This window comes from Terrapene carolina, unplaced genomic scaffold (genome assembly GCF_002925995.2).
Source record: "Terrapene carolina triunguis isolate 2854851 unplaced genomic scaffold, T_m_triunguis-2.0 Scaffold131, whole genome shotgun sequence".
Lineage (NCBI taxonomy): Eukaryota > Metazoa > Chordata > Testudines > Emydidae > Terrapene > Terrapene triunguis.
This window is the reverse complement of record NW_020664482.1, coordinates 24,979,082-24,997,329: the sequence shown is the minus strand read 5'-3', so window position 1 is coordinate 24,997,329 and position 18,248 is coordinate 24,979,082. Positions and strand designations below refer to the sequence as shown.

At 41.7% G+C, this 18,248-nt stretch overlaps 1 protein-coding gene across 4 annotated transcripts in view; it reads right to left on the bottom strand.

The window, feature by feature from the left end:
- EDA (ectodysplasin A) overlaps positions 1–18,248 on the bottom strand; it is a 189,406-nt gene that overhangs the window by 78,450 nt on the left and 92,708 nt on the right. For all 4 annotated transcript variants that reach the window (XM_024201308.3, XM_024201309.3, XM_024201310.3 and 1 more), the window contains exon 2: positions 4,371–4,476. In XM_024201308.3, the coding sequence (XP_024057076.2) occupies positions 4,371–4,476 (106 nt within the window). The remainder of the gene's footprint in view (positions 1–4,370; positions 4,477–18,248) is intronic.

Below are 18,248 nucleotides of genomic sequence, written 5' to 3'. Positions count from 1 at the left end.
CCAGGGCCCCATGGAGTGTCCTCTTTTTTTAATGAGGAAATATGGTAACCCTACTTACAGCCTGCTATTAAACCAAACCAATATAAACATCCCAATAGCTGGGTTAACACACGGTATTTTTTAAAAAGTTGTATGGAGCTGGGTTAACACACGGTATTTTAAATCTTATTAATTGTAATTAGGACACTGATGTAGTGTTTAGATTCTTGGGAAACTCTAGAACATATGTTTTTAGTTTCAAGTTTTTTTGAGTGGTTCCAACAGAGATTATCTCTTAATCCTAGCCAGCTAGACAATTTTTAAAAATGTTTAACATAAAATGTTGCAGAACTGCAACATTGAGTACCATACATAGGGGGCCAATTCAGGAAAGCATCCCTATCCAGAAAGCACTTAAGCATTATACTTAAGAGCCTTCCTGAATCAGCGCCATACATAACAGGATGTACAGCCATGAAAGTAAAGCACTAGAATAAATTCTATGCAAAAATTAGTCAGAAGATTATGATTAGCCATAGAAAACTAACCACTTTCTGTGTTTTTGGTCATGGAAAAGTGGAGATTGTTTACATTAGTTACATTCATGCTATCTACTGATGTAAAATGACTTACTCTTGGATACGGACTAAAACCTTAATCCTCAGGTGAACCATAGTTCTGGTAGGTGAACTGAGGAAGAGAGGTGGGGTCAAAGCTGACACATTTCCACAACCCCACCATTCTGGAAGTTATTGGGGCTAGGCTGTAGCAATTGCCAAGCTGTAGTTAGGTTGTTACTCATAATCATTTATATAGCACTATGCTTTGTATAGAGTTTGAAAGAAATTATAAAAAAAACAACCCCTACTCCAAAGAGTTTACAATTGTAAGCAGACCAATTCAAAACGTGAAGATAGACAAACTAAAGGGGTGGGGAAAGAAGGAACAAGTGTTACAACAAAGAATGTGAATCACTGCATAATGAATGAATTATATATATAGATTCTCATATTTTGAAATAAAGACTGAGGGAGGGCAAGAAGAATAGACAAGTGAAGTTGACTGATGCACAGGAAGTATGATGCTATTCCAGGGTTAGGGAACAGTTTGAAGAATGTTTCTTCTAATTACTCATCTCTATGTACCCAAGTTAGCGAATCCTACTAACCTTTCACATATCCATGCCGAAACACAACACAAACTACATTATATTATATGAAAGATGTCCACAATCAAATCAGATGAGGGAGTATGAGATACCAGCCCAGATTTTCCAAAAATGCATCAGTGCAAACATGATTGTGCAACATGGGAGGTATACAGGGGGAAACGCTTTAGCATGGATGTACTGAACTATATTACCTGTAACCATGTCAGATGAATGAGACAAATTTTGATTACATTCAACCTGTTTCTACTATAGTGCAAAGTACTGTGTCTACTATAGTGTCAAAAGACACAATTAAAAAACCCAAAGGTCTCCACTCCTGTGGTTTCAGACCCAAATCTTGATTTCTTTATTTTTCACCAGGCTGATGAGTTGATAAAGACTTAAATTTCTGGTGCTGTTTTTTATTTTCTTGGCTCAGGCTTTTAAGAAATGGTTATTTACCTGGCTCTTGGCCAGGTAAGACTTAAACTCCTCTCTGAGCTTGTGGGCAATTTGTCTGTGAATTCTGTAAGGGAATCCCTGTTAGTATAGTCATATTTGGAGAGAACCGCTTGGTAATTTGCAATTCTCATTTATAAGCTCACCATAGAGTTGCTTTTTCTAGCACGATTCCTTGTCCCTATGTGTAGATATCTGTTGTCCCTGCCTAGACCTCTCATTTACAGCCATCACTACTAATGATCCTGGCACCAGGTGAAAGAAGAATTGTTCAAAACCCTGTGCTGGAACTTGGTAACTTTGATCAGCCTTTTTAGATGTGGGTTGTATGGAGGCTAGGCCTGCCATAACAATCTAGTGAGATTTAAGAGGTCTTCATTGATAGGCAGTGCCACTCGACCAGGGCAAGATGTTTAGTAGCCTGTGAGGGTTCTCCTGGACAACTTCTACAGGAGCACCAGAGCAGAGGCCGCTCTCCTTATGAGCTCCTGTAATGACTTATAGTCATTAGGCATAGATGGTATAGGCTCAGGAGCAATAGCTTCATCTGGGGAAGAGGATGATACAAGGAATGGGATCCATTGAGGTTCATTTTTAAGTTCTCTCTGGAATGATGAGCTGTCAAGGAAAGCAAAAATCTGTAACCCAATGATGCCACGGGAAAGGCTTCCCTGCTGCTCCCTGACTCTGAAGATCAGAAGGAATATTCTTCAGGCAGGACAGTTGGTAAACTCTGTACATAGTGGGTATTAGTACTCCTGACTGATGCAAACTCAGCTGAGATCTCTAGCTACTATATATGATTGTGGTATAGCCAGTACCAATAGAGTCAGTAATGGGAAGGGCTGTACTGAATATGGGGTGGAAAGCAATTGCTGATACCAAGCTATTCAGTGCTGACAGAGTAATCAGAGTTGACCTAGCTGGTATCAAAATCACTGGTACTGGGATTATCTGTACTGGAAGAAATTGAACAACTGCAGTAGAAGAAAGTGGTACTAGGTCCTATGATGAAGTCTGCTCAGTGCCAGATTCAGGTAAGTTTGCAGTTGGTACTCAGGCCTCATGTTTATGAGCTGAATGGCTGGTCAAGAAGTCTCTCCTGGACTTTGAGAAATACTTTCTCCCCTTGACGTATAAGATGACTTAAGGGCTGTAGATGATAGCTCTAGAGCAGGGGTCGGCAATGTTCGGCACGCGGCTCGCCAGGGTAAGCACCCTAGCGGGCCGGGCCAGTTTATTTACCTGCTGACGCGGCAGGTTCGGCCAATCGCGGCCCCCACTCACCACGGTTCGCCGTCCCAGGCCAATGGGGGCGGCGGGAAGCCGCGGCCAGCACATCCCTCGACCCGTGCCGCTTCCCGCCGCCCCCATTGGTCCAGGACGGCGAACCGCGGCGAGTGGGAGCCGCGATTGGCCGAACCTGCCGCGTCAGCAGGTAAATAAACTGGCCTGGCCCGCTAGGGTGCTTACCCTGGCGAGCTGCGTGCCAAACGTTGCCGACCCCTGCTCTAAAGACTGTGATTGATGCCTCTTCTCTCTAGTGGACTTCTGGGGATTTCTCCCTCTTTCACAGGATGAGGTCTTCAAAATCAGAATGGCTACTGAAGGTAAAAAGGCTTATGAAGCACTCCTCAATGAAACAATCTGGGTGCTTAGTATTCTGGGAGTGACCCAGACACAAGGTTGGATGTGTGAAGTTTTTCATGAGGTATATTCTCAGTCTGCTCTCTCTAGATTTCTTTGTTCTTCTAGAGAAGATCTACATACAGTGCATCTCTCTGAAATGTGGCCGCCTTCTAAAAAAAAAAAAAGCACCTTGTGTGCCCATTGTTTACAAGTATGGCTGCTTGACAGGACAGACAATTTTTAAAACCCAGGGATTTTCTCACTGGCATCCTAAACAAAGGAAGAAGTGCTTGCATACCAATCCAGAAAAAAAAGGGAGAGAATTCTCTCAAAAGCAGGGAGGGAAAAAGGAACACTATCAAAAAACCTATCCCTAGCTAACTACTGACTAATTACTATATAAACTAAGTTTATAAAAGAGCTTTGATAAGTGCTGAATAACAGTAAGCTATGAGGCATCAAGCTGTGAGCTGACAAGGAACGGAGAGGGAGTTGGGGTGGGCCCACCTCTTTCTGACCTTGGTTGGAAGCAGGAAGACACTTAGGATGTATGTGCCGCCTCAATTTATAACCAAAAGCCCAGGGTGTACGCACACCTGAAGTACAATATATATGTGCACAAACACTCAAAGAACATTAAGTATTTAGGGGTTAAGTGGTGTGGAGCTTGGACCCATCTATTCTACAACCACATGCAGCATCCCAGTTACAACACATTTTCATTCTGTAGTGTAGCGCTGTTCACAGCTGTTTAGCCTGCACAACAACCTATTGAACATGGATTTTAAGGAAATAGGGAGCAAAGGCATTATATGAACAAATCATATCAGTAAGCAAGCCAAAGGCCTTACTGTTAGACAAGATGAATCTCCTTATTGAATCAATGGTGATTATAAAAAATGATAGTTGGGGCAAATAACGATTGGTTAGGATATTAATTTTAATATCATTTACTAGACTGTGTAGTGTGGAAACAGTAATTTACAGTACTAATGATCTGAATACCAAGTAAGTTCAGGGAGGCACTACGAGACAGGAGTTCCCTTGTTAACTTACACAATCCACTATCTATTCACTACCTGAAAAAACTGCTTGTCCCTCACTTGTCTGTGAAAATGAGAAACACAACCATAAGAAATAAAGACAAACTCACCGTCAGGTCCTTCACTACTTTTACTCCTTTTATTTCGGCGGACATGCCTAGTTTCTTCTTCAAGATGCAATTTTTCGTCAGGGAGGAAGAAATTCAGCAAGGCCAGCTGGAACAGTAAGAACATCAAGTTGAGGTTTCTTTACCAACAAATGATCACTGCCAAACTGACTGAACTCCGCCTCTTTAGCAAAGATTTGAATCTTGATATCAATAACTTCTTAATTCCATGAAGAATAGTTTCTGTAAAATTGATTAGCAGAACAGCATAAAATGCTAGCCTGCTATCTCAATTTCTGATGCACCCATAACCAGAGTAATGAGATACTACAGCAGTGGTTCTCAAAGCCGGTCTGCCGCTTGTTCAGGGAAAGCCCCTGGTGGGCCAGGCCGGTTTGTTTACCTGCCGTGTCCTCAGGTTCGGATGATCGCAGCTCCCACTGGCCGCGGTTTGCTGCTCCAGGCCAATGGGGGCTGCGGGAAGGGCAGCCAGCACATCCCTCGGCCTGCACTGCTTCCCGCAGCCCCCATTGGCCTGGAACGGCGAACCGCGGCCAGTGGGAGCCGCGATTGGCTGAACCTGCGGACGCAGCAGATAAACAAACCGCCCTGGCCTGCCAGGGGATTTCCCTGAACAAGCGGCGGACCGGCTTTGAGAACCACTGTACTACAGGACCTCAGTTTTCTTGGTCAGTCATATGTCAGACTTATAGAGTACATGACTTTCTTATGTGAAGAGTACTCCTGTATGTCCGTGATGAGAGAACAGGTATTAGGAATGAGAAGTCATTATTTTAGTGCTAGTTCTGTCAAATGAATCAGAATTACGCTTGCCAAAGTCACTTTATTTCCCTATTTGTAAATGACAGATAACATTTCTCTATATTGCAAAGGTGCTATGAGATTAACTAGACCATGTTTGCACAGTGCTTTGAAGATTTTAAATGCTGAAGTATATACATTTATTACATGCGGAATGGTAGTGACCCCAATATTTAGGTTGTCTAGCACTTTCCATTACAAAAAAAGTTTCCTTTTTTAATTTTTTTTAAGAGCTCTAATAGTTACATGGTTTGCAACAGTACTTTGAATTTTGGCAACAGGACAGTCCTGGAGTTAAAGAGATGCCTTTTGCTCTCTCTATGAAAATCCATTCAGACTGGACTGAGCTATAAGATGCTGAAAATCACCATTTTCTCTCTGTGCTTTCCCAACAGCACTTGCTACAGACTGACTGCTAAAATCGCATAATATATTATCAGCACTGTGCATAGACTGCCCCCGAATCTTTCCGCAGCACATTATATGTAGCTGATCCTCCAGACAGGACACAAGCAAAGTGATGCTTCATCTTCTCCTCCCTGCTACTTTCCTCCATCAAAATATCCTTTGGCCTAGGGGAAGGAGAAATGGGCTGGGAACCAAGAGACCATGATTCTTACATTCTCCTCTGCTACTGTCTGATATTAGTAATTATATGCCTTTTACATCTCTTATTACTGAGGAAGACCTTATATCTTACTGAGAGGTTAAAAGTGTAGGCCACTTAGCCACACTACTTTCTGGAAAGTCTGACAAATGTTAGTATTTTTCTATGCTATCTGTAAATTGAGGAAACTCAGCTGTATCTGCCTTCATAGTGGGTAAATGTTGGTTTTAATGACATGTCCAGAATAGGGTTGCCAACTTTCTACTTGCATAAAACCGAACGTCCTTGCCCCCTGCCCTGCCCCTCTTTAGAAGCCTCGCTACTTCTCTGAGGTCTCGCCTCCACTCACTCCATCCCCACTCCCTCTGTGGCTCGCTCTTCCAACCGTCACTCACTCATTCATTCATTTTCACCAGGCTGGCTCAAGGGGTTGGGGTGCGGGATTGGAAGAGGGCTCCATCTGGGCGTGCAGGCTGTGGGGTGGGGCTGGAAGTGAGGGGTTTGGAGGGTGGGAGGGGGATCAGGGCTGGGGTAAGGGGTTGGAGCGTGGGAGGGGGGCTCTGGCTGAGGTTACATTCTTAACCACATCATCCTATCCACTGAATGAGGCAAAATGTAGAATGCTGAAAAATAGTATGTGATCATGTAACTAAAGACTATATCATAATATATACACACAAGGTATACAAGCCACAAAATAAAAACAAACTCTTAAAATAGGGATTAATACTGGCAATATATGTATTATTGGCACACTAAACTCAATGATATCCAATGTACATATGGCTAAGTTAAAATTGATCTGTGCTTGTTCTATAGTCTAAAATGTGAAATTTCAATATTTGCAATTAAAATGAGAAAATTTAGAATAAAAAGCAATGTGTCTCAACTCTAAGGCAAAAACAAGCTCCCTATTCATAGTATGATATCTGCCCTTTATGTCATTAGAAGGTTCAAGAGAATGCCATGTCAAATGTCAAGACACAAATCAATCATCACAAAAGGGGTTTTGAAATCCATACAGACTTTTGCATTCATTACTTGGACCTCATTTTCAAACAAAAAAAACTTAAGTTCCCTTTTACATTAGAATATTATTCTCATTTATTTCCAGCCATCTGTAATGTTAAAAAAAACCCTAACAAGTTAAAAAAAAAAAAAAAAAAAAAAGTTTTCCATACTATTCCTTTACACCATAGAACTTTCTGATTTTCTACAATAAGGCTAGGTAGCGACACATGGAGATTTTGGAGATCCTAGCTGGAAATAATTAACAAACTAAAGATAACTGATGCAGTCATTTCTAATTATTCTCTGAAGAACTTGTTATTCACTTGCTAATTTATTAAGCTCCTTCATAGGCCCTTGACTTGTGCATTGTTAGGGCTGCAGATTTGTCATAGGATTTTTTTTTTTTTAAATAAAAAAATCATGGAGCAATCAGGTAAATGTAGTAAAAGTCATGGGTTTAGTGATTGCTCTGGGATATTTGATAAAAAAATGCCCAGCCAAATGAGGGGGAAATGACCTCCTGCAGCAGCACCCTACATGCCAGCACTGCAACCCTAATCTACTCCGGTGAGGTGAGGAGGCCCCGAGGCAGGAGCGGCTGAAGAGTGAGCCTCCTCTGCGCTCACCCCAGGCACGGGCAGTGGTTGCTCTTGTGTCCTGCAGGTATGGGCCCAGCTACCCGCTCCAGACATTGCAAACTGGCATATGGGTCACAGTGCCATTTGTTCAGGTTTGGCTCTGCTGCCCCTCCATCATGATAGGAGGAAGGAAGCGGACAGTAGAGCCAAATTTGAGAGAGTAGTGCTGTGCCCCTGTGTGCCCTGTTACAACGTGCGGAGCATGGAGCCTGGCCCAGCCCTGCAGACACAGGAGCCGTTGCTGCAGGGTGAATGCTGGGTGAACTTCCTCTCCAACTTTTCTCTCCACATGGGGCCTCCCCTTTGCATCGGGCTGCAACCCACCTAGAGCCTTCCTGCAGGAAGTCATGCATCTGTGACTTTCTCTGCTCTGTGACAAGCCTGGAACCTTGTCAAGAGGCGTCTCTCTCTCTACTGTAAGTCTCCCTGGGCACTAGCATTCAGACATCTTTACAGGCCTTTAAATCCAATTAAATGTAATATGACATGAATAATACCTTATACCTAGAGGAGGAAGATCTCTATAATCTGATGCAGACTAGCCCAGAGACAAAGTTTTATGTAGTAACCAACAATTCATGTAAAATATTTTTCACATTAAAAAAAGCAATAATTAGTAGTTACTAAATAATTATTTTTCACAATGCAAAGTTAACCTCCTCGTCCTGAGGCATGTAGTGTCACTTGCATTAAGAAGTTCCATTTCAGTCATTCTAGTTATTCCAAGAAAAGAAGATATATCCATAATCCGGTAGCATTTCCTCCAAGCATCTCCTCTTCATAAAATATTGATATTCAAGAAATACAGATGATTTAGGAGCCAAACGTTTAAATGATCCTTTGATTTGTCATTTATTTCAATCATCTCATCCACACAGTAGACAGAAACGGACTTGGTATTTTATGTAGATATAAAACAAATACATTTTATCTGTAATTTGGGAAGAGTATTGAGAAATAAACGGCACAGGACTCAAACACAGCACTGCGGAGTACCAATTCTGTTACTGACCTGCACAGGAAAAGACACTAGGTTAAGAGGTTAAATTAGATAGAAGGGAAGGATAAATTCCTTCCAGGAATTATTAGGTGAAATTCTATGGCCTGTGTTATGCAGGAGATTAGACATGCTCACAATTAGGGCAGATGATTCCCAGTTGAGATTAGCTCAGCACACCTCCTACTGCAGGGGTGGGCAAACTTTTTGGCCCAAGGGCCACATTGGGGTTGCAAAACTGGATGGAGGGCTGGGTAGGGAAGGCTGTGCTGCGGGGGAGGAGGGGAGACAGCGGGGGAGGGGCCGGGGGCTAGCCTCCCCGGCCGGGAGCTCAGGGGCAGGGCAGGACGGTTTGCCCACCTATGTCCTACTGGCTCAGCCACGGTAAGTGAAACCCACTTACGATCAACTCAGCACAGGCCACCCATACTGAGAGCAAGTCCAGTTACAGGAGGGGGTAAGAACTCCACTAACTTGGTTAAAATTGTGGAAGTGCCTAGCTATCAACTGGAAGACACAGATAAAACACAGGAAAAATTAAACTCTGATATCTATGCTTCTGTCCAAAATCTTCAAGATTAATAAAGTACGGTTTGTCTCTTTATAACATGAACTCCCACATATATTTTCACAGCTGACAAGGTAAGAATATCTGATACAGAAGCTAGCTCATACTGAAGTGGGTCTGTAATTGCTGTATGATAAAATAGGATAAAGACCTCTTTGGCACCCACGACTGTCTTTCTAACAGCCAGGATTACGATTTATTGTGCATGGGCTATAAACTCATTACACAGGTGTTGAAGCCAGTGTAAGATTTCAAAAAGACTAAGATACTTCATCACCTAGGAATGTGTGATCCTCCTAGGGAGGTCACTCCACCCCAGATTTTACTTATTATCCCCCCCACCTGCCTTAAACTGTATTACCTAAATTAGCATATATGGGGAAAAAACATTGCTTTCTAATAGAAGACCAAGCAGTAGCACAGGGGAAGGAATCAGAAAACCCTGGATTTGGGCAAAGGGAATTGTGATCCCAAGTGCAATTTAAATGATTCCTATCAACTTTTTTATCTGTTCACGGAGAAAAGCTCAAATCTAGTCTTCACAATTCCTGATATTTTATTTTGCTTCTACAAATATTAAATGGATCTTTATTGCAGTGACATGTTATAGAATAAAGCAAAATTAGCATCCCTGATAAACGCAGTTGGTAGTTGGGTGTAGAGGGCTTTGTTTTCCTTTAAAAAAATAAGACACATAATTCTTATAATAAAATTACTTCTAAAAAACTTCTAAAAATTAATGACACATAAAAGCAGCCACATGTTCATCTAACACAGCTTATTTACCCTCATAACACAACAAAGATATTTAATGAAATTAAAAAGCAACACATTTAAGACTGATAAAAGAAAACACAATTTTCTTTTCTAAACAGCATATTACGAGCCTGTTTAACTGTTAAAGTATCAGGGGTCAAGAATTTAATAGGATTCAAAAAAGGATTAGATATTTAATGTGGCTATTAGAACATCCACAGTTATGACTGCAGGGGGAAGCAATTTAAATCAAGGTGATTAAATTAACTTGATTTAAAATATAATTAATTTAAATCAGGTTAAGGTTCTGTAAAACTAATTTGAAAGTTTGTGCTTTGTAATTTAAGATTAAAATTTATTATGAACTAAATTATAAATGCTAAATGCTGTTTGTGTTGCTACTACTAGTTGGGTATCGTTTTGAGTTTTATAAAACTGCTATAGCAAAAAAAACAAGGTACTGAAAATTAAAACCCTTATCTGCAAACAAGCAAGTACACAGTTTACACAATTATGTAATTTTACTCACAAGAATAATCCCATTGACTTCAACTGGACTACTCCTGTGCTTAAAATTAAGACTGTGCATAACTGTTTGTAGTGCTGCGGCTAAAATTGTACTTTCATTAAAAGCTTTCTTCTTAGTGGCATAGAATCTTTGTTATTTCAAAACAAAGTTGTTTCAGAATTAACAATGAAAAGTTTAGACTTTTCATACATTATCAAAGTTATCATGAACTTTTTCATGAGCTGTTACACTTTGGTAAATGAAGTATTTCCTTCACTCCTTCCCACTGCTACCATTTTTTCTTTCTAGACATGCAAAAGGATTTATTTTAGGGAAAAATACACTTTCCCTTCAATATTAAATATTTTTGTTAATGATCACAGATGCACATTTCACCACAAGAAGCTGAAATAAAAGACTGCAAATAAGAACAGACTGTAATTTTATCATATGATCACAGCTGCTATTGAACATAGACTTATTCTAAAAATAGATTAATAAAAATAGTTTTCCTGCAGAAATAATGATATAAGAATAGGCTCTGTAGTATCTCCCACTACCCTAAAAGCTTAGTTCATACAATAGCCATATTCTATGGGGGTAAAAGACATGACAGGATGAGTCAGACATATATTAATGACCAATCCAACAACCCTTACTTGCACAAAAATAGTCCCATTTAAACTAGTGAGACTATTGCATGAGTAATGACTACTCATATGTAGGTCAGAATGAAGTCAGTGCCTGGACAAAGTGAGAGAGTCTCAGCCCTACTCCACTAACTTTATGTTGCTCAGGGCATACTGGAGGCAGGGAAGGGCAGGCAATGAGTGTGGTTAGAGTGTAATGTACTCTCGCAGTTCCCAGATGTCATATGGCACTTTGGGAACCATAGCTAGCTGGTAAAGTTTAGAGCAGCCTGCAGGCTGTTCTATCCTGCACATGGAGACAGAAACAGGCAGAGAATCAAGGAACAGTAGCTAACTCCTAGACAGCCTTGCTGCAGAATTAGTGTAGTGGGTGGAGAAATTATTGTGGGGAATCTAAAGTCAAAAGGATAGTTAATGTTTAGTTATGAACATGGCGGGAGTATTAGTCAGTCAGTCAATCTCTCTTCAGCTCCTGTTAAAAGTTCCGTCTGATGCACTCACAAGACTTCCTCTATTAGTTAACAGGTTCATTATTCCAATGGAACACAGCAAGAGGGGAAAGTTATAAATGGCGAGATAATCTGTATGTCTACACTTGGAGCTGGGGCGTGATTCCAACTCAAACAGACATACTCGTGCTAGCTCTCACAGAGCTCGCACGCTCAAAACAGTAGCATAGCTGCAATAGCATTAGCAGTGGTGAACAGCAGCATAGGCTAGCCACCGTTTGCCGATACCTGTACTCCCACAGTCACACTACTATTTTTAGTGCACCTAGATGGAATTTTGGTCTCACCCAGTATGGCCGTTCTTATGTTATGTTCAATGACCATTTACCAGGCCATTACAAAGCCTCCTTTGGTAGCACCTTGCTTTAGAGTTGCAATAATCAATTTTAAAGTGTTTCCCCACGGCAAGTTTTCCCTTTGTAAGTTGGCTGAATAGAGGAAAAAAGCAGATAGAAGTCATGCTGTCAGAAAAAAGTTTTTTGCCTAAACCAAACCCCATTAACATATTGGAATGGTAATAAGTCTATTTTTGTAAAAATGAAAAATAATGAGTTTTTTAAAGTCCGCATTTTCCCCAAGGATCAGAATCAGCAAACTGTCAAATCTTCTTCCAGTGCTTGAACTGGCATTTGTTTATGAAGCATCAGTAGTTCCCAATGAAGGGAGCTAATAACTATGGCTGGTACTCTACTTACCTTAGGCCTTAGAATTATGGACCAGATGTAATGAACATTAGGTCTTGACCTCAATAACAGTGGCCTCTTTTACTAAATTTTTCTAGCCAGGGTGCAAGGAAAAGGCAGTGGTGATTTAGTGCAAGGTTTGTAAGCTTCTTCAATGAATAGGCTACTGGGGTGCTAAATAGGTGCTGAATTTACATCCTTCATAAACCAGTCAAAGATTGAGTGAACTGGCCCAGCCATCCTATTTGCAGTGGGAGACATCAAGGTTATTCAATTACTCTCTTCCTTGGAGACCTTGATTGTGTCTAAAGAAATGATGAACCTAGTTACCCACTCCACAGAAAGAAAATCTCAAATCCTCAGATTGAAAGAAGTTGGCTCTCTTTGCCTCAGTACCTGTAGAAACATAGGGTACTACTAAGGAGTACTCCAGTACCTAGGAGCATTTCCTTTCTTATGTAATTAAGTGACAACTTCATAATATGTTTGATCTACACTGCATACAACTTCACAATATGTTGAACAAATCACTACTACTTGTTCTGCATAATCTCAGGTCCGACATTACTTTAAATTTAGAACAGTTACCAAATCACACAACTATTCTGTATTTTATCAAGAAAATCACTGTAGGATGATAAAAATAAGGTCAAAAAGTGAAAAGAAAAGGGATAATCTAAAGGGTGTGGAAGAGGGAGCACGGAGGCAGGAGCCCAAATAACCTGTAAAACATGCCTTACAGGGATGAGTCAGTTACACCTTTGTATATCCCAACAAAACAAAGAAGAACAAAATAACACATTCAAAAGAACGTATTTTCACTGCAATGACATGCAGAATCCTAGTTTGGAAAGGCTGAGCAGTAATGCTCTGGAATGTCACGAGAACACAATAGGAATTACCAAAGTAATATAGCCTGCAGCTACTCACAGAAACTAATTTTGTTTTATAAAAAAACCCTGCATTCCAAAGTTTGCAGAAATAAGAATAAGATACTTATATAAACATTTTCTCTAAAAAGGTACCACAAAAATAGGAAGCTTTCCTCAGGACATGAAACCAGATGTGCCATGAAGTTATTATTGGACATACAAACTATGCGTACCACAAACCTGAAGCTGTGGTGTTACAATGATTCTCAAGGGTTTAGCCACCTACCTATCTCATTCTTTGAGTGTCTTAGACATAGCATATATGCCCAAAAGGAGCACTTTATAGCACCAAAGACGTTCCACTGGAAACACAGTGGAAAGATCTCAAAAGGCTCCAACAGCACAAAGAGAAAAGTAGAAAAAGTAGAAAACAAGCATAAAGATTGTTATACTCTGAAATGTGACTACATAAAAAGTGGCACTTGTTTAAAACAGATATGCTTCCTATGCGTGTGTGTGAGAGATTTGCTGACTTCAGTGACAACAGATTTTGCTTAATTTCCTCCTCTTATCCCTGCAGTGATAACACAAGAGAGTGAGAGCTGAGTCTATACTTTCCTCCTGTGCAAATTCACTGAATTCAAGGGAGTTTCAAAGGTGTCACTGAAGACACAATTTAAAGTTTGCACAGGTGTGACTAATTTAGCCTGCAGAACCTTTATAGGGGGAAAAAATGCAGCCAGACTCTCAGATCCAAGGCAAACTTCACAGGTATGCAATGAGAAATAATATTTTACTTGTAAACTGAGCGTGTTTGATATGGAAATCATTGAGACAAACACAGAACCATAAAACGCCAATTTAGAGTAACTTTTCAGGGTAGGTAGATAAAGCAGTAAGATTTGAAATACAAGTCATCTTCGAATCATCTACAAACTAGACTAACAAATCAGTTCATGTAAACCAGGTATTTTGCCTCTAACTAAAACTTAAAGAGCTAGATGTGCCAGAGAACTTAAACAAAAACAGAACATAAAAAACCCAACCCCCTAAAAAACCTCCCCCCTCTTCTACAGCACAATATCTCAAAGTACTTGAAAATAAGCACAAAACTGATGCTCCTGCATTATTGCTTTTTCAGTATTATGATTAGATTCCCTTGTCCATTTCAGTTTCAGAGATTATTAGTGTGAGAAAGACTGTTACCATAACTAAGCTCTTAATAGACATTCTTTGCAGGCAATACAGTGGTTTTATTGTGTTCTGAAATACTGTGTCAGAGCTGTTGGTTTGGAACAAGCTGTCTCTATGTTAGTTTTGACTGTACCAGATCAAAAATATATCCATGATAACATGGGATGTAACAAACTGAATAGACTGTAAAATATTTAGTTACCAGAGAAGAAGACAGAACACACAAAAAAGTCATGTTTATCAAAGGAGATATTCAATATATTTAAGGCCTTTGTCTTTATAGGTTATTTTTAGTTTTTGTTATAAAATACAAGAAGTGAACAACCAACATGATTTGCTCTTGAACTTGGCAGCAATACTACAAAAACTTGTCTGAAAGATATAACCACATCTTTGAATATAAAATTACTGTAACAAGTTAAATATGATAATTTTCACAAAACATATTATGGGGAGTGAGGCACAGAGGGATCAAGGTACAGGAGTAGCAATTAAAATGTACAGAAATATAAACAATGTACAACAGCCAAAATTCTCATAAGTCACTCTTCATATCCCATCTTAATTACTGGAACCTCCTCTTTTTTTCAGCATTCCTAACTCCCACACATTGTCTCCTCCTCTGCATTCAAAATAGACTCCTCCACTGGCTTTCTGGGTTGCTGTCCTTGTATGAAGTTCAAGTTCTCGTCCTTACCTCCAAGGTCCTCCATGACTCTGCTCCTTTTATCACATAATCAACGTTGCCTCCTCTAATTTTGGTCATGATGCCAACCTTATCACCCTGACAGTTAACTTTGTACACAGATGTCTGTGTGATAAACATGCTGCCCTGACACATGGAACATCATTCCAGAACTGATTAGAAAGGCCACAACCCTCTCCTTATTCAAGTCCATCTATCTGCAGTACTAATATGGCTCCCATTACTGTAGTATCCAAGCACCTGACAATCTTGAATCTATTTATTGTCACAACACCCCTGTGAAGTAACAAAGTACTATTATTCCAATTTTACAGACAGGGAACGGAGGCACAGAAGCTATGTGACTTGCCCAAAGTCACAAGAAGTATGTGGTGGAGCAGGAACTTGGGTGACTTGGGTTCAAGTCCTAGGCTAGCGCTCTAACCATTGGACCATCCTTCCTCTCTCAAGACCTACCTCTAACATGACACTTATAAGAAAGAGGAAGTTACTCACCTTGTACAGTAACAATGGTTCTTCAAGATGTGTCCCTCTATGGGTGCTCCACTGTAGGTGCGCTTGCGTCCCTGCGCTGCTGATCGGAGAACTTTGGTTGCAGTGTCCATTCAAGCCCATACACATGCTGTCCCCGCTTTGTGCTCTGCCATGGGGCTAAGCAGCGTGTGCAGGCAAACCCCCCTCAGTTCCTTCTCTACTGTAGAGTCCTTGACAAGAACTAGAAGTAGAGGAGAGGAATGTGGGTCGTGGAGCACCCATAGCGACACACATCTCGAAGAACCATCGCTACTGCACAATGTGAGTAACTTCCCCTTCTTCTTCAAGTAGTGATCCCTATGCATGCTCCACTGCAGGTGATTCCTGAGCAGTATCCCTAATGGGAGGCTGGGGCTTCGGAGTCAAGTCTGTTATGGATGACACTGCAGCAGAGCTGAAGATAGCGTTGGAAGCAGAGTCCCCAGTAATCGTGTAGTGTTCTCCAAAGGTATTTGCAGAAGCCCAGGTTGCTGCCCTGCAGATTTCTGAGATAGGAACATTCTTTAGGAAGGTGATAGAGGAGGAAACCGCGGATTCCAGATGGAGGTACTATATTGTGAACCTGACAGCAGTGTTTGATACAGTTTGAGACCCATTTGGAGAGTCTCTGGGCCGTTATCGCTGCGCCTTTAGACCAGCGGTTCCCAAACTTGTTCCGCCACTTGTGCGGGGAAAGCCCCTGGCGGGCCGGGCCGGTTTATTTACCTGCCACGTCTGCAGGTTCAGCCGATCGTGGCTCCCAATGGCCACAGTTCGCTGCTCCAGGCCAATGGGAGCTGCTGGAAGCGGCGGCCAGTATGTCCCTCAGCCCGCACCGCTTCCAGCAGCTCCCATCGGCCTGGAGCAGCGAACCGCGGCCACTGGGAGCCGCGATCGGCCGAATCTGCGGACGTGGCAGGTAAACAAACCGGCCCAGAGCACAAGCGGCAGAACAAGTTTGCGAACCACTGCTTTAGACCTTTCCATAATGGAAAGGAAAAGCTTAGGAGATTTCGTAAAGGCCTTCGTCCTGTCCAGGTAAAAGACCAGGGCTCTCCTAACGACTAGTGTGTGCAGTACAGCCTCTCTGTTATCGTGGTGAGGCTTAAGGAAAAACATTGGGAAATAAATAAGTTGGTTTATGTGAAAAGATGAGATCACCTTGCGGATGGATGAACTTCGGGTGTGGTCTGAAAGTAATCGTGTCTCGAAAAAAAACTGAAGGGGGTGTGTCATTAGTGCTGCTATCTCCCCTAGTCTCCTCACCAGGCTGATTGCCACCAGGAATGCTGTCTTCAAAGACTGGTATGCGAGTGAACAAGTGGCCATAGGCTCAGAGGGTGGCCAAGTCAGGCTCTTTAGTACTAAATTTAGGTCCCAAGATGGGGTGGGTGTCTGGGTTGGGGGAAAAGGGTTACTATATTCTTAAGGAATCGCTTTGTAATTGGGTGCAAGAACACTGAGTATCTCTCTATTTATTGATGGGAGACTGCTATGGCCTCCAGGTGAATTTTGAGTGAACTAAGAGGTAATCCTGATTTCTTGAGAATCAGTATATACTCTAGGACCATTGGGAGAGTAGCAGATGTTGGGGAAATTTTCTTGGGATTACACCAAACCTGAAACCTGGTCCACTTTTGCAGGCAAGTATGATGGGTAGCTGATTTCCTAGTGTGTAATAACACTTCCTGCATCTCCTGAGAGCAGGATCTTTCTATGTGCTGGAACCATGAATAAGCTAGGCCTTGAATCGAAGTATCTGCAGGTTGGGGTGGAGAGTGCGTCCTTCATTCTGCAAGAGGAGATATGGAGTGGGATGAAGAGGGATCAGCAGACACATCACCAGCTGTAACAGGTAACGGTACCATGTCTGTCTCAGCCAGGTGGGAGCAATCAGTATAACATTTGCGCTCTCACTTTTTATATTTAACAAGACTTTAATCAATAGAGGATATGGAGGAAAGAGGTATAGAAGGCCCTTATCCCTCGAAAGAAGGAAAGCATCCCCTAAGGAGTGCTGTCTGAGACCTGCCTTGGAGCAATAGCATGGGCATTTCTTGTTCAGGTAAGTGATGAACAAGTCTATTGCTGGTGTCTCCCACTGTCTGAACGTGTCATGGAGTACTACTGAGTTCATCTCCCATTCATGGTCGTATGGGAACCTGCGGCTGAGACTGTCTACTGTTGTGTTCTGCACTACTGGTAGGTAAGCCGCTGATATCGTAACGTTGTGGGAAATGCACCAGTTCCATGGTTTTAGTGCTTCTGTATAAAGGGAGGGCAATGGATGATTTAGTTGGGGATTGGTCCTGCTTTGAGCAGGGGGTTGGACTAGATGACCTCCTGAGGTCCCTTCCAACCCTGATATTCTATGATTCTATGGTTTTATGATTCAATCTGGCAGCCCCGATGATTTATGTACTACATGCATACTATGTTGTCTGTCATGTCCCTTGTGTGTGTACCTCTGATCAGCAGAAGGAAGTGAGCACATGCATTCCTGACTACTCTGAGTTCGAGGAGGTAGATATGAAGACACATTTCCATGGGTGACTACTTGCCTTACGTCATGAGTTTGTTGAGATGTTCTCTCCATCCTATGAGGGATGTATTGGTGGTGAGGAGGATTACTTGACCTCGGTGGGTAACAATATGGGTTTCTCTAAGCTGTCTCTGTTCAGTTTGTAAACCAAGCTGAGCAATGAATGGAGACATCTCATGCGTAGTTTGGCATGAGCTATCACAAATGTACCCACCGCCATGTGCTCCAGAAGTTGGAAGCAGAGGTGAAAGTAATCCGGTCCGGCGTACCAGTAAGAAAGTGGCCGCCAGTATACAGCCGACCGT